Here is a 24,177-nt window from a genome sequence, read left to right as displayed (position 1 = left end):
AACTTTACTGCAAAGTGCTGAATGCTGTAAGAACAGTCATGCAGGACGAGCACAGGGAGTACTTCCTCAGTATGAACAGCAGTAGAACTTCAAGGAAAGAAGCTTGTAGTCAGCGGCATTTTTCCAAACAATAAATTATGGCCACATCTGAATGAGTACCACACACACAACAAAAACAATGCTTTAGAATAATCGTTCTTAAAAGGTGATATGAGTCTCTGTAGGATTTGTTTGATCCTGACCATTTGTTTGAGAAAGTATGCTTCCTTTCCATTCTCTGGATTAACAAAAATATGAACTCACCCTTCCAATCCACAAAACACAAAAATCCATGTGCATAATGGGGGAAGGACATTCAACCAACACAACATCACATCTTACCACTCAAAAGGCGCAGACTGTACCCCAGCTTTTGACTTATCACAAAAGTCAAGCAAAACTGTGCTGGGAACACTTAAGACCACTTCTAGAAATGGACCATCCCTCTTACTTTGTGAACTACGGCACTCATCTAATTCTATGATATATTTTTACAATTATGCTGCCATTTGCATCAGTTGTTCCTTCCTTGTTAGTTCAGAATTAGATTTCCAATAGCTACTTGTTTGTGTGAGCATTTATTTGATAGCTCAGTGGTGGAGCACCTGCTCTGCATGCAGAGGGTGCCAGGTTCAATCCCCAGCATCTCCAAGTAGGGCTAGGAAAGAATCTTGCCTGAAATCCTAGGGAGGTACTGCTGGTCAGTGTTGACAATACTGGAATAGATGGACCAATCGTCTGACTCAGTATAAAGCAGCTTCTTATGTTCCTATTTACATTTATATCCTCTTTTCTCAAAAGCACTTAAAAAGTCAACACCCAGTGAACACATTTCACCAATTCAGAGACACACCACAGCTTATTTTCAAGGGAAGACATTTTTCAAGGGGACTTTGACAGATTGACATTAAATCAGAGGTGATCAACCTGCTGTCCTCCAGATGTTCTTGGGCTCCAACTCCCATCAGCCCCAGCCAGCATGGGATGGGAAGACAGGAGCTAAAGTCCAGCAATTTCTGAAGAGCCACAAGCTGCTCATCTTTGCATTAAACAATCAGCTAACAAGCACTCACTTAATAGAATCATTGGCAGCTGAAAGTGAATTTCCTGTGGCTATTCCATTTGGTTCATGTCCTGTGCCCCATTCTCCCCTTGAGGAAACCCAGCATCAGTAAATACAAAGGGGAACTAGACAACTGTTTACTTGAGTCCAGGAAATGTAATCAAAGTTAGCTCAACAGAATTCACATGATCATCATAGAACAGACTTAGATGCGGTTCTTTGCTTTTTTTTATTTTTAAAAGGTACGACTAATCAGAAGGTAAGTTATGAAAAAGAAAAATAGATGAAAGGTTTGGAAACATTAACCACAAGTTATGCATGCCAAGTGTTGCATTCACATGGACGTCAAGTAGGAAAAAGTTAAGCCAAAGTAATTATGAATGGGGTTATTCTTCTTTTAACTAGTAATTACTTGTTTGTGTAATCATGAATCATAAGTCCACTGGACATGGGCCACCACATGCTAAGCATATGTTATTTAGCCAGTCTAATCATGACTCCCTGAGGGGGTCTATCTATGATGTTGTGAAAAAAACTGCTGAGGTATGTTAAGAGCAACAGTGAAGCCACAGGAATGGGATGTTGTGGCTACCACTCAAACATAATTATAGGTAAGTGTATTCCTTACATATAATTCTGTTCAGAACTGGACTTTTTTTTTTAAAGGTAAGTCAAAATATGTGGTAACATTTTCAAATGACACAACAGTGTATACTGCTTTGAATATGCAGCTTATTTAAGAAATATTCCAACTTTCTACACAGAGCCTCAAAGCCAGCTTGTTCTGTACCATTAAAATGACAGGAGCTAGAGAAGGAAGAAGGTAAAGGGTGAAGTAGTTTTCATGCTTGAACCCCAATGAACTGATTTACAGCTCCGCTTAATTCACTTTTCAGTAAACTAGGTCCCTACAGTGTTCTATATTTCTCCTAGGCATCTGTAAACAACACAGATCCAGCCTAATTAAGTGATCATAGTCTCTTGTGAAACCTGCAAAATCTCATTAAAGTAAATGAATGCCGAGGCTTTTATGACACACCAATCACTGAAGCACCAATATGACATAGTTGAAGTTCTAACAACATAAGGCACCAGAGGGGGGCCCAACTTTACTGAAGCTTAGCTAAGCGTCAGTAACTACCCAATGGAGATTTGATATATAAGCAAGAAAGTTGTGTTAACTTTACTGCAAGTTCAACTATTTCTTAATCATAAGTTGTAAAACAAGACAATTCACCAAGAATTGATTGAAGCACATTTTCATTGTACACTTACGGCCTTCTACTAGAGACCTCAGAACAGCAGGAGAATTAGCTCACCATATGTGCTGTAATGCTCAAACATGCTATAACAGATTTAGGAGCTGCAGGAAAAGAAACTGCTTTCAAGGTGACTAACCATACAACCATTTCTAAATTCTCAACATCCTTCAGCCAATCTTATTAGTAAACACTGATAAAGAACAACATCTCAGTTATTCTTTTATCTCATTTTTGTTAGCAGGATGCAAAAGCTACATTACTGTGTGGACCAAATAGCAAATATTGTAGCATTGATGCAGACTGGATAGAGTACATAATTCTAAGAGTCTGACTAAAATCTATTCTTATCAGGCATCTAGATCAACATGAATCTAATACATGTTGGGTCCTACACTTTAATACATGTTCTGCAACATGTGCTCAACAATCACTGTGGTTAGAGATCATGGCTTGATAATTGCTGAATGTATTTTTAAACTACACTTCCTTTATGCAGAAGTTGTTGCTTCCCTTATTGCTTCACAAGATGAGGTGATGGCTACCAATTTGGATGGCTTAAAAGGGGATTGGATAAATTCCTAGAGGAGAAGAATATCAATGGCTACTAGTCTTGATGGCTATGTGCTATCTCCAGGATCAGAGGCAGTAAGCCTATATACACCAGTTGCTGGGGAACATGAGTGGGAGGGTGCTATTGCACCATATCCTGCTTGTGGGTCCCTGCTCAACAGCTGGTTGGTCATTGTGTGAACAGAGTGCTGGACTATATGGGCCCTTTGTCTGATTCAGCATGGTTCTTATGTTCACACTGCATTATGCTGTTTGCACTAAGTGAGACTGTTAGTGGTGAGTATGTGTATTCACTTCACCAGTGAAGATAGCGTTTTCTCGACATTCTGCTGATTGGAGAAGAAAGCCCTAATTGACAGAGATCATCATCATATTGGTTGTCCAGCATGAGGTAAGCTAATCTGTGTTTTTTTGTGAGAGAGGAGGTAGGAACTATAATGGTTTGAAGTGTATGCAAACATGCTTAAGATGTCTGCTGTATAATTCTGGATATTTTTTTTAGCCCCTGATCCGACTGGCCAGGAAATACAGTTAAGAACTAATATAATCTGAGGTTTAGAAATATTTCAGGATTTTAGCAGCAAACACCGTTTTAGGGGGGCCAGCATCAGTTTTTAGGTCCGAAGCCTGATCATGAAAAAAAAAAGGTTTTAGCTTCTAAAGAGCCAGAAAATTTGAATTTTTCCTCCCATGGAAGGCTGAATTTCAAACTGTCCCAAACAGAACCATTCATTGTACTGTGGTATAGCACAGAGTATTGAAATTAGAACTGGGGAAGCCCAGGTGTGAATACCTACTGAGCCTTGGGATAGTCACTATTTGTCAGCCTAACCTACTTTACAGAGAGGTAAGTGAGAGAATAATATGGGATAGGGGTGGAGTGGGATGGGAACCATGTACACCACCTTATACTCCTTGCAGGAAAGATGGGATATTAAAAAGCCAACTTCTTTGCATTTATCCTGGTTGCATTCACATCCTTGTAAATGGCTATATTTGTGCAGTGAAACTGCTGCAACTATGTAAATGGCTCCAAGGCTTAAGAGATACCTGATCTTCTTGCTAGACAGACTGAACCATGTATTTTTTGAATGAATGAATGCTCTGCAATTCTTAATACTGGCACTATCTTTTACATTCTAGATATTAACGTTACGTGACATTTTTGCAAGTTCTTGTGATACTTTATATTGAAATACAGAATGCTCCTTAGCTGTTCAGAAGCTATATGCTCAACGCAAAAGCAATTAAAAGCCTTGTTTGCTAATTACTCCTTGTAAGCACATTAATGCAGGAGAATCTGTTTCCTAATATTTTGCAAGAGAGACATCTACTGGTTTATAAATGAAATGTCACATTTCTTTTATATCACCATCTGTAAACACAAAAAACGTGATATCTTAGTGCTCCTCCCACCACCGCCACCTAAGGGCTTCACATCTCCCTTTAATATCAATATTATTTTCAGTATCATACTGATTGCAAGACATAATTAGACATAAAGCATGTGAAGCTTATGCTTATGATTTATTGAAGCTTTTTGGTGAAGACACCACATTGTTATTTACATAACTTAAATATTTACTAAAAGACTTTACATATTGCCCCAAGTAGCAACACAGCATATGTTTCATGAAAAATAGTAACAAAAAACCTAAAAACAAAACCCATTTGCAGCACCACGGCTACAATCAAGCACAGAGTTAAATATACCTAAGCACTTTGATTTCAATAGACTTAAGCACCAGGCGTACTGGACGGTAGCCCATAGTTTTAGTTCATCACATGACAGTGATATTTAGAATAGTTCTGCATAAAATGGCAACTAGCAAATTGAGAGCAGCTCATGAGCTGTGTGCTATGACCTGCAGACAGCAAAAACAAGTTAATCGAGCTTCTGGTGAGTAACTGTATTTGGCTGGTGGGCTAACATTAGCTTGGCGGACCACAAGTTGTGCAGAACTCATTCAGAATGAAGAATTTTGCTGAATTATCCCCATACTAATATTAACTAGAAACTTACTTATTGTTAAAAAATGTAGAATTCTCTCGCCTCTTTGTGAATCCAATTGGTAACGTTTGCAGGCAAATGTTGTACCTTCGTGCTCTGTTTTTCAAAAAGTTGACCTGGTGGGAGAAGTAAAAGTGGGAAAATATAACTTACAGTTTGAAAGTCTGAGCCAATGGCCTCATTTGGACGTACTGCTAAAGCATGGTTTAGCATTTCAAGAACAAGCCATAGTGAGCCTCCATAGCAAGCTCCAATTATTATTATTATTATTATTATTATTATTATTATTATTATTATTATTATTTATTTATTTATATAGCACCATCAATGTACATGGTGCTGTACAGAGTAAAACAATAAATAGCAATCGGTGGCGAGGAATTTGAAAGCTTTTGCTTCCATTTTACATGAACTTGGACAAGCTGGTTAATCTCAACTTTGGTTTGTTGAAACATTCCTACTTCAATTTATGAAGCTGGGTTTTTTCCCAACACGCCATAGTGAAGATTTATCACAGTTGAGTTATCAGATGTCATGCTAAACCAGCCTTACTCAACTTGGTGCCATCCAAACGTTTCGAACTACAGCTCTCATCATCCCTGACTGACTGGGTGGGACTGATGGGAATTGTAGTCTAAAACATCTGGAGGGCATCAGGTTGGGAAAGGCTATATTAAACAATGACTAGTCTAAATCTAAATCAGAAGCAGAATCCACTGAACTGCTCACAGCTCCACTGGAGGGTATGGGGAGTGTGCAAGCTTGAGGCTCCCTGTGGTTCATTCTTGTAACACTAACCATGATTTGGCATTACATCTGAACACAGCCAATATTGAACATGGACTACAGAACAGAGTGAGAGGCATTATCATTTCTAAATGAAGTTCTAAAAATCCTGCCCTAAGTAGGTGTTGGGCTTAACATCCAATTCATTCTTGATAAAGCAGAGTTTATTTCGTTATTTATTGACTGATTATTAGTTTAGTTAAAAAGTCTAGATCAATTTACACAGAGAAGTAAAATAAACAGCAACAGCTACATCAGAGTTGCTGCTCATATTAATAGTCTCAAAATAAATGCCATCAATTTCAATTAAATGTACATCTTAGATATAACTAGAATTGTAATCTTAGTTAAAATTAGAGTCCAAGATCCTATTTATTTCTCAATCTAGTTGTTAGATTTAGGTGCTTCTGATTCATATTGACTTGGTAAGATTCATAGTGACCCACCTGATTCATATTGACTCAACTTCAGAAAGACAGAAGGATAAACGAAGCCTCTTTAACTCTCCAGTCTTCCCTTGTGCCTCTCCATGAGTGATCACACTCTCCCCTACCTCCAACTTCATTCTTTCTTTGGTTGCTTCTATTCAGTATTAAAGTCAGATGGATTTTTATCTGCACCTTCAAAGCACCAGGCCCTGCTCCCAAAGAGCTGCTTTTGAGCCCAACCAAAGCAGCCTGACCACTCTCCTTCCTAGTTACATTCAATTTAAAGCAATCTGCAGGTGCACATCCTGCTATCTCCAAACTGCAATTATCTTAGAGGAAAAAGAGGACAAAACATTCTCTTTAATCTTCAAAATAGTATATGGGTAGTGGACATATGTTGCTCCATCTTGCCAAAGACTGTACACTCTTTCTGCAAGACTCTTGCCACAAACAGCATTTAGGCCCATTTATAGCTATATTAACAGCCTGAATCTACCTCCAATGTATATCTGCTATAACAATTATTACAATATTGATATAACTGCTAGCTAAATTGGTGGTGATGGGATTTTTTAAAAACACAAAACAAGTAATGTGGACACAGAAATATGTCTTCTGATACTCTAGCAAATAACAGATCACAACTAGATGAATTTTAACAGGATGGAAACATGGGTACATTCCTTTCAAGTGAGTAAAGCAAGTCCTCATCAAAATTGTTCCTGACTCCTTGAGATCCAAGAAGCTGCAGTTCGCTGATCCAACTCATAAAATTTAAGACACAAAGAGGACAAAATATGTAATCTAGATTGTCACTTCTTCCCTAAGGAATGACATCATTTTACTTTTATTCCCTATAATGCAGGCCAGTATTGTACTTACTTTCCTCACATTCTCTCTAATCTGATCTGAAGTACAAATATTTTCAATTGCTATTAAAAGTGTTGTTTTCTATTCTTAAAAGTACAAGACTGAGATGATCTTGATAATGGAACTGACATGGCATTGTTCACTGTGTCATCTCTAGAGGCAAACTCATCTAGAACATTTAATTATCAGTGTCATACACTGCAACCTATAAGTGTTCAGAGGAATAAAGCAATACTTTCACTAAAGTACGTTATAATTATTGATGTTGCCTAAACATCACAAGTCATCTAAGGGCATTCCTACACCTAAGGGTGTAACAGGAGGGAGGGGGGAGGATCATGGACTTACCTGCTTCTGTGATCCTCCCCCAGAGTCTAGACACTCTCGCGACGTCCCAGAAGGGAAGAGGGACATTGTGGCCACCATTAAAAAAATTTTTTTAAAAGAGGGGCCCAGTCACATGATGAAAAAGGGGGAAAAAACAACGCACTCAACCCCCGCCATACCAGGGATGGTGAAATTGCTGCCCCCCACCCCCATAAGCACGGAGTTGTGTGGGTAGGCTCCATACTCGGTCCTGCTACTCGCGGGGAAGAAAGGACAACCTGGGAGCAGGAGCCACACTGCCCGAACTCTGCAGGATGGTCCTGGGAATGCAGAAATATGGGGAAAACCATGGTCCCAGATATCCCGGGGAAAATCCATGGTTACCCCGGGATCCCCTGTGCGTCATATGGATGCACAGGGATGACCTAGAGACAACCCTGGGATATCTGGAAAGTGTAGACATGCCCTAAGAATCTAGTCAATTTTCAACTTCTGGGCATAATCCAGATCCTTTTGCAGGTCATCTATGAGCCTTGGTCAGCTAAGGTGCACAATTTGCTCTTGGTCAGCCTGTGCAGAGAGTATCACTGGAGCTAGCTTGCAATTGTAAGAATCCAGATGCAGAGGCAGGTCTGGCTGGGGAGGGGGAGAGAACAGTTCCCCAAACTCCTACTAAATCTCATATAACATACCAAGCTGGGCTGAGGAGGAGCCTGGCTCCTACAAAAGCTGGATCCAGGTTGACTAAGGTGCCACTCCAACTGGCCCTTGCTTCCCAACCTGTTAGGTATAGTGAACCCAAATAAGAACTTTAGGACTCTCTCTTCCTTTTGACCCCTCCTCTGAAGTTCTTGTCTGGAGTTTTTTTGTGAACCGCCCAGGGGGCTTTGGCTATTGGGCGGTACAGAAATGCAATAAATAAACAAATAATAAATAAGTTTCCAAAGTGGTGCCTGTGAGTGTCAATGTGCCTGCAGACACTTCTCTTGGCACTCGCCAGGTTCCTTGAAGTTCCTGATGTTTATTTTATTTCAATGTTTGATTACTATATATCTTTAAAGAAACAGTGGCATGCTGCAGGGTGAAGAACTGCTCTCCATCACCATCTTTATTTCCAAGAATGGGTGTCCCACAGGCACTCATAGAAAATAAAAATAGTGGGTGGCTGCAGCCCAAAGCTTTGTTCTGTTGAGCTGGATCAGCCATCAAGACAAAGGTATGCTGAGGTGATAGGGAGTGCCCTGGATAGCTAGAGGGGATGGCAGGAGCATCGTGTGTGTGTGTCTGTATGAGAGAGAGAGACAGACAGAGACAGAGAGAGAGAGATCTGGTTTGTTTCCTTGAGCATAATGTGTGTTTTCCTAGTTTTTCTGTGGGTGAGTGTTTTGTTTGGTGTGTGTGTGGGGATTGCCTAGTATGTATGTGTGCATTTTGCCAAGTGTGCATGTAGGGCTGTGAGTGTTTTGCCTGGTGTATCTTTCTCTCAGCGTCACCAGTTTGCCTTCTGTGAAATGGGTATTTTGTTGTGCTTTGTGAGGACAAATTTGTGATTTGGCATTTGGGGCTCAGACCCCACCTCTGCCTTGTACTCAGTTTACTGACTTGTTTACTGACTCAGTTTACTTGTCTCTGAGCCACATCAACTTGTCTTCCATGAAATGTTTGTTAGAGCAGAAAACTATGGGTTTTGTGTTTCAGAGTCTCCCCAGTTTGCCATCTGGAAAATGAGTGTTGTGTGACTGGCTATGTCCACCATGGCAGCCATTTTATGAGTGGGGAACCTGGCCCCAGGCAACCATTTTGTGAAAGCACTCATGATACTCTCTCAAAATTCCAAAAGTGCCCCACAACTCAAAATGTTTTGGGACCTCTGTTGTATAACATGTTCTTCAAGGTATTTTTGCCTGAAACCTTTTTTTAATCATTACACATTAAGATAGAACGATCACTTTGTGAATATAGTTCAGTATATTCCCCAATCTGAAAGTAAATAGGCATCTATTGTGATTGGAGCTATCAATATCTTCTTATCCATCCAATGCGTATTTTATTATTTAAGGTTCCAACGCAATCTCTCTCTCGCTTAAAACATGTAATAGATACAACTAACATTAATTTTCTGTAATGCAATCAAAGAGGCAATACATGCTTACAAATTTATTGGTTTTGGGTTTATGTGAAGTATCATCTCGAGCAGCACTGTCAGCCAGTCTTCCTACATCTTCCAGAAACCGATAATCTGAAATTAACAAGAAAGGGGCAACAATGACTCAAGAGAAATTTGAATGAAATTGGCTGCAAGATCCTTAGCACATGAATTGCATAACTATAGAGCATATTAATGATAAATAAAGCAGGGTTTGCCTTGTAAATTTTCCTTGTTTGTTATTTTTTTTTAACATTTCAGATTGCTTTTTTTTACTGGTTAGTGTTGATGTGAACCACCTTGGCACCTCTATCTAAGCAGAAGGGTAGAATATGAATGGTAGAATAAAAATAATAAATATTTTATACGTCAATGTTAATACCACTCTAGCTACTAATTACTGTGAATCAGGCAAGTATTTTACCATCTCTCTCTACAGTGGCTAGAGGACCAATTCTGTCTCCGCAAATTCGGCCAACACAGCTTTATATTTCTTGGGCTGTTTGACAGCTTTGTGCAATTATATATCTGCTGATGGTGGTTATTTTTAGGCTGCAACTTAAACACAGTTACTGGAGAGTAAGTAAGCATTGAGTTCAAAGCGAATTACTTGTGAGTAAACATGCTTAGGATTGTAGTTTGTGCAGTAGTGAGCATTTTATTCTGCTGCTGATTTTATCCTGGTTGTGCTTTTATATTGTATTTTATATCATGGTTCATACTGTTGTTTTATACTTTGAATGGTTTTAATTTTTGTGAACCGCCCAGGGAGCTTCAGCTATTAGGTGGTATAGAAATACAATAAATGAATAAATATTCACAGCGGAGGTAAAAAAGAACTTAGGTAACTGTGAGTCATTGCCTCCCCGCCCCCTAATCACCTATTCAACATCAGCCTAAATCTTTAAGATGGGTCAAGACTTTCAAAGACGCTCTTACCACTCAGAAGATTTAAATCATCGAACTCATTCATGGAAACAAATGCTGTCTTTTCTCTAACTCCATTACAGCTGAAAGCTGTTTTATGTTTTTTCACGCAAGGTAAACTGAAAACACAAGAGAAAGCAAGGATATATTGTCACACTGTTTTCAGCACACAAAAAGAAAAAAGCAACAGATGTCTATTCGTTTATATTTACCTGCACGAGTATTTCATACAACGAGGGCATCGATATTTTGCTTCTTCCGTGTTACAGATTTCACACCTTAAAGAAGAAAATTAAAGAAATATATTTCCGTTTGAGCAATGTTGATACATTCTTAAGGAAAAGAAGATTTTGAGAAAAAGTTCCTTCAAGGTGGAACATAGTAAACGCAGTTGGTATTATTTGTTACGCAGAACTTTTCTTGTTGTGTGTAAATAGTTTTAAAGAATTAATCTGCCATAAGTGCTCCTGAATATCTCCCAAGAACTTTTATCTTATAACTAGTAAGTGGCACCAATGTGTTTCCAGAAAAATACACTGAGGAGTAGACACAGTTAATCTGTGTAGCTTGTAGTTTTCATCACCCTGCTAATGAATTGTCACTATTCTGAAAGTGCCTATATGTTTTACCACCAAGACTGCACTGTTTTTTATTTGTGTGTGATCTTCCTGCCTTCTGATGGATGATGCCCTAACATCTTAATAGCAGTTGATAATTTTATAGAAGAGTTTCTGTTTTAGTGAAACATGCCTTCCCAGTATGAGTATTTGTGCTTACAGATGAATCTTTTAGTGATAGAATATGACCACAAGAAGAGACTACCTCCTCCATCCAGTTCTTTACATTCTAATCAGAGCATGCTGACCTTGTTTACATGCAGTCATCTCAATTTTAAATTTAATTACATGCATTTTTTTCCTCTCAGAAGCACCAAATCAAGTGTGTTTTTAGTTTTATTTATTTTATTTATTTATTTATTTATTTATTACATTTTTATACCGCCCAATAGCCGAAGCTCTCTGGGCGGTTCACAAAAATTAAAATCATCATAAAACAACCAACAAGTTAAAAATACAAATACAAAATACAGTATAAAAAGCACAACCAGGATAAAACCACGCAGCAAAATTGATATAAGGTTAAAATACAGAGTTAAAACAGTATAATTTAAATTTAAGTTAAAATTAAGTGTTAAAATACTGAGTGAATAAAAAGGTCTTCAGCTGGCGATGAAAGGAGTACAGTGTAGGCGCCAGGCGGACCTCTCTGGGGAGCTCGTTCCACAACCGGGGTGCCACAGCGGAGAAAGCCCTCCTCCTAGTAGCCACCTGCCTCACTTCCTTTGGCAGGGGCTCACGGAGAAGGGCCCCTGTAGATGATCTTAAGGTCCGGGTAGGTACATATGGGAGGAGTTTTGTTTTTGCTTCAGCATTTTTAGAAGTCTGGTTTGAGGTCTAAGACAAACTGACCCAAGCTGTCCTTCAACATAGCAAATTCTGGGAATCCATTCACAGACAAGGGGAACAGACAATAACTCTGGCAATTTTGTTTGGGGTTGCAACTATTTTCCAGTCCTGTGGCTCCTATGCTTTAAACAACTGCATTACAAGATGACATACTAATTAAACTAGGGGTGCAATCTTATGTGGTTAGTTGGCAGCCTTCAAACTCGGAGACTGCCAACTATCCAATGGAGGGTGGGAGGACAGCAGGGGCTCTGCGTTCCAGCCACTTTGCATTTTTGCTACATAGGTGATTTCTGAGAGGGAAGGAAGGAAGCTGGGGCAGTGAAGGGAAACAGCACAGCAGAGCTGCCCCAGTCTCATCCATTCTCTGCCCCCTGCCATGCCTTCTTTTCCTCATCTCTGCCCTCTGTTTTGCTACAAGAGGAATAGGGAAAGGGAGGGGGAGGGGAGCTTGGAGCCCTCTTTCTGAGCTTAGAGCCAGGAAACCGCACAGTCCTATGCCCCTCCAGATGCTGTCTGCGGTGACACAGGATTGCTCACTTAATCATATACAGAGTGAAACTTAGTCACTCACTGCCCCTCAGCTTATAATATATTTCTATAGTGATCCTCAATGCTGACAAATGGAAGGAAAACATATTATTTTGAGATTAATTTTCTATTTGCAGTATCTACAGAATAAGAACATGGAATAAAACTTAAGTGGAGATCCAAAGGATTATATCGCCTTATGGATTTCTTTAGAAATGGACAACTGATTACACTGAAACAGAAAAATTAGGTCAAGAAAAGGGACAATGGTTAAAAATTTCTCAGGTATACGCCTTTCTCTCTAAGCCAGAAATAAAATTAGCGCCCACTAGAAATTTAACAGAGTTTGAACGTATGGCAGAGGGATATAATGGAGTAACAAAAGGTGTGACCTCCAATCTTTATAAGTGGATAGTAAGTCAAGAAGTCGGTACTAACGATCCACTCGGGATGGTCTGGGAAGTGGATTTAGGAATCCATATTGAAGAAAAAGATTGGAATTTTTGTGGGACAGAGGTATATTTAAATCAATTATCAAGAAAAAAATATTGAATTAATGCTAAAACTAACTCACAGATGGTATTTGACACCCAAAAGAATATCTATGAGTCCAGGGTCATCCCCACTGTGTTGGAGGGGATGCTCCAGAGAAGGGACGTACATACACATGTGGTGGTCCTGCCCTAAGGTGAGTGTTTATTTGAAAAAAGTGTTCCAGGAGATCAGTTCAATAACTGGACAATGGGTCCACCCATCTCCTCATTTAGCTCTGTTAAATTTATATAGGGGACCAGATATTAAGCTCTTAAACAAGGAATTAATAAACCATCTATTAGTGGCGGCTAGATGGTTGATAGCTAAACACTGGAAGGATGGCAGTTTTTTACGATTGAAAACTGGTTTCAAAGGGTTTGGCAGATTGCCCTCTTAGAAAAGCTGACACAAAAATGAGGAAGGGGTAAGAGGACAACAAAGTGAAGATAAATTTGAGGGGGTATGGTAGAAATTTAATTATGTGAATAAAGAAGAACATGGGAGAGCATAGGTGGAAGGGTAAAGAGAGTTAGTCCCAGGATGTCCTACGTTGAATTGTATTGAATGAATTTTAAATGAAATCAAATTAACTAATCAATGTTAAATATTTTATACCCAGGCTTGTATAATTAAGTAATTAAGTATATATATTTGTATTGACTCTGAATATACATATGCGACACATTAGTTGATCCTTGTAACCAGAATCACACAATAATAAAAACATTATTTTTTAAAAAGGAAAAAAAATGGAATAAAACTATACCTCTCTGCACAAACGTATATTGTGGAGGGGCAAAGGAGAACCTACAATTTTATCACACATTTCAAGCATACAGCCAAGATTCGGAGGCTATTATCCCAAGGGTTAAGAACATAAGCAGTGCCCTGATGCTGGATCAGACCGAGGGTCCATCTAGTCCAGCACTCTGTTCACACAGTGGCCAACCAGCTGTCGACCGGGGACCAACAAAGCAGGACATGGTGCAACAGCACCCTCCCACCCATGTTCCCCAGCAACTGGTGCACATAGGCTTATTGCATCAGATACAAACAAACAAAAACAGGAGTGTGCTGAACCGAGCTTCCAAGTGATGTTCAGAAAATATGAGTTGAACATTCCTGGGTCTCCCATCTGTAATTGGCACTTATAGTCTGAGTTGTCTATTACAGGGAGTGATGATAACAGGATAATCCAAGATGTGCATTCCATTTTATATGCTACATTTTGTCAAGTTTACAAAAGTGGCATCCAAGCTCCTGTTGTGTGAAGTGTGATAGGATTTCACTAATGCAGGGGTGGGCAACCTCTTTGGCTCTGAGGACTGCTGGCAGTGGTGGGGCCACACATATTGTCAGAAACATGCACACATAGGAAGAGCCATGCTGTATCAGACCAAGGGTCCATGTAGCCCAGCACTCTGTTCACACAATGACCAACCAGCTGTCAACTAGGGAACCATAAGCAGGACATGGTGCAACTGCACCATCCCACCCATTTTCCCCAACAAATACTATATACATGTTTATTGCCCCGCCAAAGGAAGTGAGGCAGGTGGCTACCAGGAGGGCCTTCTCTGCTGTGATACCCCAGCTGTGGAATGAGCTCCCTAAGGAGGTTTGCCTGGTACCTACACTGTATTCTTTCAGACTATATTTGTTTTACAAACTTTCTACCAATCCTTAAAATCTGTACAAAAGGATGATTAAAGAGTTCTTGTCCACATATTTGTTTCTCTTCAATGCCTTTTAACAAACCTGTTCAATTTAGAGCTAGGGTGGCACCATGGCAAAAGAGTGTTTTTTTTACGGATTATGTACATATTCTAATCCATGCTAGTTTTGGGGAGTACAGATCCAAAGTGCATTAGCCTGGATTAAAACAGAACAATGTTGCACTGTGCACATGCTTCTTTGTCCCCAGTGTGCCTCTGTGATTTTAACGTTCTCCATAGGCCTAATAGTTCATTACAAATTTAATTCTTCAAGCTCTACAGAAGAGAGCTTGGAGCTGAACACCTTGTCATCACTCAGAATCATCTATTTTTCATCTACTGCTTTAAAAACAAGATTTCTTGCTCAGCCAGTTTAAGAAACAATTCTGTGAAACCTGAAAGTCTGCATACTAGATTTGAACCCTGGCACAAATATTATTTTAAAGGTTTTGTGAAATCTGTTTTGCGGTTATTACAACCAACACAGCTACCTGGTTTTACCTTATGTATTTGATGCACATTATATGGTTTGAAGAGCTACTATGTGGTAAAATAAACTTTCCATATTAGGAACGGCATGGGCCATTGTATCTTTTAGCATTGCAATCTGTTGCCCTGTAGCTGCTGAGGCTACCGGAAGGATAATTTTGCCCCAGATTAGCTTCCATAAAAATGAAATAAATAAAGATCAACTGGTATTTCTTCCTTTTAAATTTTAAATCTTTGTGTCAGAGCCACAAAAAGCCCTCAGGAGGGTGGGAAACATGTGGCCTTCCAGAGGTAGGCTGACTGCTACTCCCATCAAGCCAGGCCAGCATGGCCAATGTTGAGGGATGATGGGACTTGCAGTCCAGCAACATCTGAAAGGCCACACATTCCTCATCCCTGAGCTAGAAGGCAGCTAGGTTGAAATCCCCAGTGAATTCATAGAGTATACACAAAGCGTACCATATCTCAGCCTAACCAACCACAGAAGGGTGTTCTGAGTATAAACACGTAATTTAAAAAAAGGAAGTTCTATCATTTTAAATCTACTATTGTAACTTAAATGTCAAACTATTCTCAATAGGGAGAAGGCGTTGCGGTCCTAAGAATTCGCGTGTCCGCTTCTTGGCTCGCGTTCTCCTTAAGACCACGTGTGGAGCCTACCACGAGGTTTTTGGGGTTGGGGTTTTTTTTTAACCCAATCTGGCCTTCACGGTTTCCCCACTCGCTGCCTAACTGGGCTCCCCATAGCTAGAGCCTGAGGAATCCTCATCTCCCTCCTCCCAAAGAGGAGCGGGAAGCAGGCTCTTTTCCTTGAGGCAAAGCGAAGCAGAGAGAGAGGGAGAGAAGCAACCTACCTCCGCAGCGACATCTTCCGCTTACGGCTCTCGAGGGCCTGCTCGCCGCTCTCGCCTGTCGCCGCTTCCATCGCTCTCGGGGCCAGCCGGCCTGCAGCCTCCCGCTTCTCGAAGCCTAGACGGGCGCTGTGCCTGGGCCGTTAGCAGGAAGCGCGTGGAAAGAAGAGGCCGCCCCCTCGCTGGAGCTCGGGGAACAACACACAGCCTCCAACACGGGGGAGGGGGACAGTTAAGGCAGATAGGCAGAGGCCGTTGACTCGCCTCAGTGCAGCGGCGCCCTCTCTGTGGCAGAGACGGTGTGCGCACGCGCGAGTGAAGGGTGTGTGTGTTGATTTATGGAATTTCCCGCTGTTGTTGAGGTTCCCACACGAAGGTGATACAGGGCTGTTATATTGGTCCTTGAAGCGGGGGAGAAATTAGTTTACTGCGCAGGAAGTGCCACGGTGTTCAGTGGGTCTTAGGCTTCGCTAAATGTGCATAGTTTTTCAGTCGAAGGAAGGAACATCCTCTCGCACTGTGCTGTGGTGGTCACTGTGCTTACCTTGTAAACGTTTCAAGCCAGGACTAGGCAACTGGTTGTCCTCCAAATGTTTTGACCTACAGCTCCCAAAAGCCCTAGTGAGCAAAGGCAATTGTGAGGGATGATGGGAGTTGTAGGCCAAACCATATGGAGGACCACAGGTTGCCCACCCGATTTAAGTTTCCTATAGAATTGGCATAAGATTGCACGTGTGTGTGTGTTGCATTTCATGGTTATTTGGACCCGTTCAAAATTTCCCCCTCAGTTTTCATGTATATATGCAATACAAACATGCAATAGGTCTTAAATGGGGATAACACTTTGTGATTCTGGTGATGTGGGCTTTAACTCAAAAATATACAAAAGCCTGACAGATTTAAGATGCCACAAGAGTTGCTTTTGCTGTTTGGTCCAACACAGACCAACGATGCTCCCTGTGAAAATTGTCCCCATATTCTCTGATTACACACTGGCTGTCCACTACAATCATCTTCACAGAGAGGCAATCCGGTCCATGCATCCACTTTTCTACCTGTCACAACCATTTTTTTTATTGGTGCTGATACTTTTCATGACAGTCCCAAGAACCAAGAGTTGGCTTAACTGAATATTAGGATTCATAGCCTATGTGAATCAAAAAGTAACAGAATTGCACTTTAAGTTTCAACCTTACTCTTTCTGTACCTGCACCAGCTAGGACAGCTTAAACAAATGTTCTTATCTTAACATGGCTATATTTGAGAGCTGAGCTGCTTTTTGCACTCTCTAGCTGCTTTTTGCAGGCTGTGTGGAGTTACTTGGAGGTAAAGATCTTTCCAGGGATGGAATTCTAACTCAAGAAGAAGATATAGCTTCTATAGGAGCCTGAGGCCACCACTAAAAATCTGTCATAATCCAGGTTAGTACAATGTGCCACAAAAAAGAAAATTTAATTTCATTAGTATGAAAGTTTACTATAAAACAGGTATTTTTTTCTAACATCTTATAAAGCCAGGCTGGAAAATTTCACTCATTTCACCAATGTCCAATTATTTCATAATATGCTACATATATGTATGTTTTGTGATGACATATAGTCTGTGGATGACATCGTGTGCTTCAATTATTGACTGCATACAATACTTATTCTCCGTTAATCTAACACAAGTAAAAAGTTAAAGATAGATCCCCTATGATAATAACTGTTAGATAGGCCAGGTCCTCTCTGAATACCATCTTTGGATCTTCCTGAACTTTGCTCTCAATGTATCTTGAAATTCTAAATATTCTTTAGTCCTGTGGAGCATAATGGGACTTATTTCTGACCACATATGTATGAACTGTCCATTTGCTGTAGCTTCTTCCAGATCTACACTCCTAAATCCTAAGTAAGAGCCACAAGTAAAAAGCATTTTTGCTATAGTGCCTGCTGTTTTTTATATGCCTGATGCATATAAAATTAATACCCCAGTCTATTAGTACCCTATCCTGTGTGTTTGTATTGCTTCACAGAGCCCAACATATGGAGTTTGCTTATTGTACACTCTGTTCATGTTCAAAGCCTTTCAGCATAAGCACAGTTCAGAGATATTGGGAGCTGTGCGAGCCAACAACACAAAGGCAAAACACAACACACCCCTGCTAGGACACCAAAGAGAAGGGACATAAATATGAACATAAAAGCCTACTAGGCGAGGCCTACTCTTTTACACTAACTGGGCCTGTAAGAGCAGGGGTGGGGAACCTCCTTCAGCCCAAAGCCTAATTCAATTTCAGAGCATTCTCGGGCATTCAATTTCAGAGCATTCCAGTGGTGGGCAGGTTCGAAGAGGTTGAGGCCAATAATATAATTGGATGAAAATTTCAAGTATCCTGAAAAGAGTGAAACAAAAAACAAAAGTGAAATGAGTAATTGGGCTCTCCCTTGTACTGAGAGGATTACAGCAAGGAAAGCTTGTTATGTAAGTCTCTTCTCTGGAGGCCCCTATCCCTTGTCCTGCTAACATAAGAGAAGTCTAAATGAAAAGCCAGCTTGAGACTAGAGATTCAGAGTGTCTCTATATTTTAAAAAAACAACAACACCTGTGCTCTTACCGGGCTTTCTTCTTCTGAAGTCTTTCTGGGTTTTCCAGGTTTACCACAGGCCCCTTTAGAAGGGCAACCATGTGATTTAGAATTGAAAAATTTCCCTTCTCAGCAATGCACTATTATGTTAAATGAAACAACACCATCTTGTGGCTGTATTGTAGTTCAACGCCAGCTTTACACACTGAATATGCATCAATAATTTTAATTACTGCACTATCTCTGATCTTTTTAGAAGCAAGATTTCAGGAGTCATGCAGGAGACATCCTAGTGGCTGACAATGTCAGGTAAAGGACATTCAAACTTCCATGAGTGGCCAATCATAAGCATGCAATAAATTGCTCATATAGAGATGCTTTCAGACATGAAAATCAATGGGACTGGACAAACAAAAGAAAAACAGGGTTAATTAGTCAGTGATCTATCCTAGGTCACAAATGAATGTAATTGGTTAATTTAATGGATTAAATGTTTAATTACATTTTTTTCTTGCGGGGCAAGCCTCCATTGTTTGAAAGTCCTATCAGTGGGATCATTCCAATGTAATGTGATCTTGATTTGAAGATTGCAGTTGAATCCAATTGAGAAATTCACTAGAAGCTGATTTGGGTGAAACAGTAGCCCTGTTTAGGCATTCTCTAACCCAGGTACAGAAAACATGTAAGGAGGGAAGGCACTCCAGCCCCACCCTGCATGTTGTCTTTGCCCTCTACTCATGGAGAGTGATGTCTTAAGAGGAGAGCCTCTTGTATCTGTGGAAGCTTTCCAAGTGAGCCACAATTCTGATTTTCCAGCATCGTAGCTCACGTAGAGAGCCTCCATGGATACAAGAGGCTCTCCTCTTCAGATGTCATAAGTAGAGGGCAACGCAATAATGGAGGGGGCAGGATCTGAGTGCTCTCCCTGCTTACATGTTTGCCCTACCCAGGGTAAGACAATGTCTGAATAGGGCTAGTGACTCTTTACAGGAGAATGTGTTGCCCTTCAGATGTTTTGGACTTCAACCCATCAGTTCCAGCCAATGTGGTCAATGGTTAGGAATCTGGGTATTGTAGTGTAAAATGTTTTAAGGGCACCATATTGGGGAAGGGTGTTCTATAGCATGTTTGCTTCTCAACTTTGGTATACTTCTGCAATAATAATGGCATTCACCAATGGGTGAACTATTAAATCCAGGAAGGGTGTAGACTTGTTTGTACAACTGCAGTAGCAGAATTTTAAGATCCAAATGCATAAAAAAAAGAGTCAATTTATAAAGTTCTTTTTTTCTTAATTCAAAACAAACATGAGGATTTCAAACATCTGTTTTCTGGATTCTCAGTGTTTAGGACACACAATACTATGATCTCATGACCATTCTTTTTAGATTTTTCAGATTTTACAAATCACTGGAGTTATGGAAGTAGGAATAAAACAAGAAGTTCATAAACTTGCAGAACACCAAGTGAGGGGCTGCATATGAACTGATTATGCTTTTTATGTTTTTAAACTTTGTATATTTGTTTTTAATGTTTACTGTTTTTAACTTTTGTAAACCACCCAGAGAGCTTCAGCTATGGGGCGGTATATAAATGCAATAAATAAATAAATAAATAAAATGCTACTGTTGAGTAGACTAATATAGGATTTTTACATTTAACATTATGACTTATGAAACTAGACAGCAAATCTGATTCCATATGATCAAACTGTGGCAGAGGAGGGCATGTTATCTGGTAGAATTGCATGTTTTTCCATGTTTTGAGAGTTCCCGCCACCTTCCACACAATTGCAAAACTTCCCCTCAAGCTTATATGTTCATTTGACCCTAGGGTTCATCAGAAGAGCATTTTATTGCACACTCGCTACTGTCCACTCATGGTTTTTCATGTGTCCTTTAGATGAGCTCTGCCTCCTGCTCCTTCTTGCCTTCTTCCCATGACGAAACAGACACACACACACAAAATCTGAGTTTTTTTGGAAACCGATGTGCCACTATTTCCTGTTATGTGCAGGAAAAGTGGCATGATAAAAATGGCCCTTGAATGGGCCACATGGTCTTCATTTACTTCTTCTTTATTCTCCGGGAAGAGGAAGTAGGACAGGAACAGGGGCAGAGAAGCGACGGTAGGGAACCGTGATTTCCCTCCGTCTGATAGAGCTCTGTGCCTGGGATCAAGTGATTGTTTCTGCACATCTTTAAGCTCCAAGGAGTGGTAGTGGGATTGTGTGTATGAATACTTCCCCATAGGTTAAACTTCCTGCACACAATAAACTACAATATCAGGAAAATGAGTAGGCTGTATCTGTTTCCCTGTTGTGCTAGTTTTCTATGTGGAGAGAAGTATTTGCTTTTTATTAAATAGTAATCCAATCTAATATCTTCTTTCCTGCAGTCTCAAGTGGCATAGCCTAGGCTTTATATTGCTGAAAATAATCTTGCCTTGACTTTTCTAATAAGTGTGCCAGCCTTTCCTGACTACAATTCCCAGAATCCCTGACTACTGGTCATGCTGGCTGGGGCTGATGGGAGTTGAAATCCAAAACAGCTGGAGGACACCAGGTTGGAGAAGGCTTAAGTGCGCTTTAGATTCTTACTGCAATTTACAATATTCAGGGTAAATAATTTATAGTGGAAAGAGACAATTTAAAATGAATCCCTTTCCCATTTCAAATACAAGGTTAAGATTTGATTAAACACTGGTGACAACTGAGATGGGCATTTCTCAGAGCACAGTCCAACAGGATTGAATCCTGTTGGATTGTGCTTAGATACCTCCATTTTGGAGCTTGCCCCCCTCCCTTGGAACCTTCTGTCTATCCGAAGCCATTCCCAGAAGTGCAGGAGGACCAACTCCTCTCTAAATGCATTTTGAGCTAGATGGGCTCAGATGCTAGCTGTCAGAATCAGGTCCATTCTTCCTAGTGTGGGAGTCAGGCTTTCGGAGACTCAATTGGACTTGGAGGCTGAAGGAGGAGGAGATGTACACCAGTCAAGACAGGAAATGGGGGAGGAGATTCTCCAAGACTCTCCATGAGTCAAGGAGGAATCTTCCCAGGAGCTTATCGGACAGAACACTTAGGCTCAGAGATCACCCTCTCCACACTAGTCTTTAGCAAAGAGAGCATCGGAGTTGACAAATCCAAGTTTGTTGCAGGTTCAAGTGGGTGGAGTTGAGCGGAGGTTGGAGGGTATTCACTAGGTTGGCTACCTGGCAGAGGCTTCATCTTGAAAAGCTTCCCTGAAGGAGGGATTCAGCAAAAGCCTGTTGGGCATTGTGGGAAGCAATCCATTTAGCTGATAGGCAACTGCCTTGCTTTGTTAGCTAATTAAGCTTAGAGGATAGCTCCTAGGGGGAATCCGCACGTCGTTCTGAAATCGCTTCTAAGTGACCCCAGAGCGGCGTGAAAGCGAGCGTGTAACTTGCCTTTTGAAGAGTTGACGAAGAGACGTCCTTCCTGCCGCCGCCGCCACCCAACTCCCTCCTCATTGTCTGGGACGGAAAGCTCGGGGGAAGAAGGCGGGGTGGAGAGCTTCTTCCGCTCTCAACCCCGCCTTCTTCAGCCGAGCTCTCCTCGCTGGTTGGCGAGGAGGTCTGCAGACGGCAGCGGCGGCGGGAAGGACGTCTCTTCGTTGGCTCTTCAAAAGGCAAGTTACACGCTCGCTTTCACACTGCACTGGGGTCGCTTAGAAGCGATTTCAGAACAACGTGCGGATTCCCCCCAAGTCTTCACATTCCCTTCAGGTGTAAAGAGACATTTATTTACTGGATAAAGCTTTGTGGATTGCATGGCAGACTGCTTTATTGTCTCTAATCTTGGCGGGAGGGCTTGGACTCACAACACTCTCCTACCTTCCTCAAGGTAGGGTAGGAACAGAGACTTGTGGAACCACATCCTCTTCCCTCTCCAACCACCAGCACACCTCCTTTCCATCTTCCCTATCCACTTCCGAGGTTGCAGCAGCCCATGGAAAACAGCAACAGCCATGGAGTTTTTCACGGTGGCTGAGGGAATGGAGGAAAATCCACAATCATATCTCTTCCTCTGCTGTTGTAGCTCTGTCTACAGCCATGGAGCAGATCTGCAGCATCTTAGGCTTCCCAAACATCTTCTGGAAGCCATAGGACTGCTCTCTTAGAAACTCTTGAAGCGGAAGTTGTTAGAGAATATTTCCAATAGCTCAACTGTAGAAAAGTCTTTGGGCTGAAATATACTTGTGAAAAAGTGTAGTAAGCAAGGGTCAAAAACATAGAACTCCCAAGAGGCTGACGTAATTAAGATTATTATAATTTAATAGCAGCCATTTAAATATATGCTGTTTTAACATTTTTAACAGTTACAAAAATATGTACACAATACATCATTGTAGATGGCCTTGGATAGTTGAAACCTTTAACTGAAGTCCAAAAACTTTTAAAAGACTACTGTAGGTAGCCCTTCTACAACTACAACATCCTGTTATTCCTATAAGCACCAGATACAATGTTCTGTCTCATGTACCACTTCCATGTCTACAGACAAACATTTTAAGCAATATTTTCACATAAATAATGTTTTCACTCATAATGATGTGACCATTTTTTAAAGACACAATTTTATAATGAAAAATTCTCTTGATGTTACCAGCACATACAACCCCCACCCCCAAAAAAAAGTAATGAAAAAGGAAACAAATAATCTTGACTAAGACCACACACACCTTGGGTTATACGGAGAGCACCAGGCAACACAAATAAGAAACACATAAGAGGTAGTGTATCATCGGTAAGATGTCTGTGTCCATAAAGGACTGTAATACAACTTAAGTGTTTAAGGAAAATATTTATTTTATGGTGGCATAACTCACTGTCATAGAAGTATAATACAAGCTATTGCACATTTGGGAGCATTAGCCGGGGTTGCTCCTTAGTACTGCACTTCTCCACCATTCTGGACAGTGCAGTTAAGAACACTGGTTTTTCAGATTTTCCATATATGTGTATATTTTTTTCAATTCCAAAGAATAATATAAAAAGCACCAATCAAAAATTAAATACTTTATTAATATTGTCAAGGTCTCTTTTAAAAAAACAAAAAAAAACAAAACCATTTCTCCTTTTTAGGAGGAAGTCTTTTTCTTCCTGAGATTCTTTAAGAAATCATCAACATTTTTCTTTTTAATTCTTCTTTTGCAATCATTCCTTGCAGCAACTCAATAGTGATGTGAGAAACACAACTCTGTCAGAAGCCTAGAGAAAACACACTGATCCACTTTCTATGTAACGCTGTTGTCCTTGTTTGAGATGAGCAAATTTATGCACCTGAACAACTGGAAGCTGATTGGTGTCTTGAGTATGAAAAAGGAATTGGGTTTTATGCCAGCTGCCATCTTGAATCTGCAATAGATATGACAGGAGTGTTAATTAAAGCATAGTAATTACTAATAAGCTGTTTCAATGGATAGACAGATTTTATTTTTGCTGAGAGAGAGAGAGAGAGAGAGAGAGAACAACAAAGGAGCATTACTTACAACATTTTTATCCCTTGTTCCAAGAGTTCAAGGCAGCAAAGAACATGGGATATTTAGTGGTTCCCACCTAGATCCAGGCTATG

General features: G+C 40.5%; 2 protein-coding genes across 2 annotated transcripts in view; both read right to left on the bottom strand.

Moving 5' to 3' along the window:
• Nucleotides 1-16,127, bottom strand: part of ZNHIT6 (zinc finger HIT-type containing 6) — a 49,697-nt gene extending 33,570 nt beyond the window's left edge. Inside the window, exons 1-5 of the mRNA XM_063117785.1 lie at nucleotides 16,019-16,127; nucleotides 10,642-10,707; nucleotides 10,442-10,548; nucleotides 9,510-9,595; nucleotides 4,958-5,061 (exon numbers count right to left, since the gene is read on the bottom strand). Coding sequence (XP_062973855.1) covers nucleotides 4,958-5,061; nucleotides 9,510-9,595; nucleotides 10,442-10,548; nucleotides 10,642-10,707; nucleotides 16,019-16,089 — 434 coding nt within the window. The 5' untranslated portion in view covers nucleotides 16,090-16,127. The remainder of the gene's footprint in view (nucleotides 1-4,957; nucleotides 5,062-9,509; nucleotides 9,596-10,441; nucleotides 10,549-10,641; nucleotides 10,708-16,018) is intronic.
• Nucleotides 16,128-22,856: 6,729 nt separating this feature from the next.
• The window catches only part of COL24A1 (collagen type XXIV alpha 1 chain), a 254,996-nt gene continuing 253,675 nt past the window's right edge, over nucleotides 22,857-24,177 (bottom strand). The window contains exon 60 of the mRNA XM_063136778.1: nucleotides 22,857-23,960. Within this exon, the coding sequence (XP_062992848.1) occupies nucleotides 23,814-23,960 (147 nt within the window). The 3' untranslated portion in view covers nucleotides 22,857-23,813. The remainder of the gene's footprint in view (nucleotides 23,961-24,177) is intronic.

This window comes from Elgaria multicarinata, chromosome 1 (assembly GCF_023053635.1).
Source record: "Elgaria multicarinata webbii isolate HBS135686 ecotype San Diego chromosome 1, rElgMul1.1.pri, whole genome shotgun sequence".
NCBI lineage: Eukaryota > Metazoa > Chordata > Lepidosauria > Squamata > Anguidae > Elgaria > Elgaria multicarinata.
The sequence above is the reverse complement of the archived record's forward strand: the minus strand, read 5'-3'. Positions and strand labels throughout refer to the sequence as shown.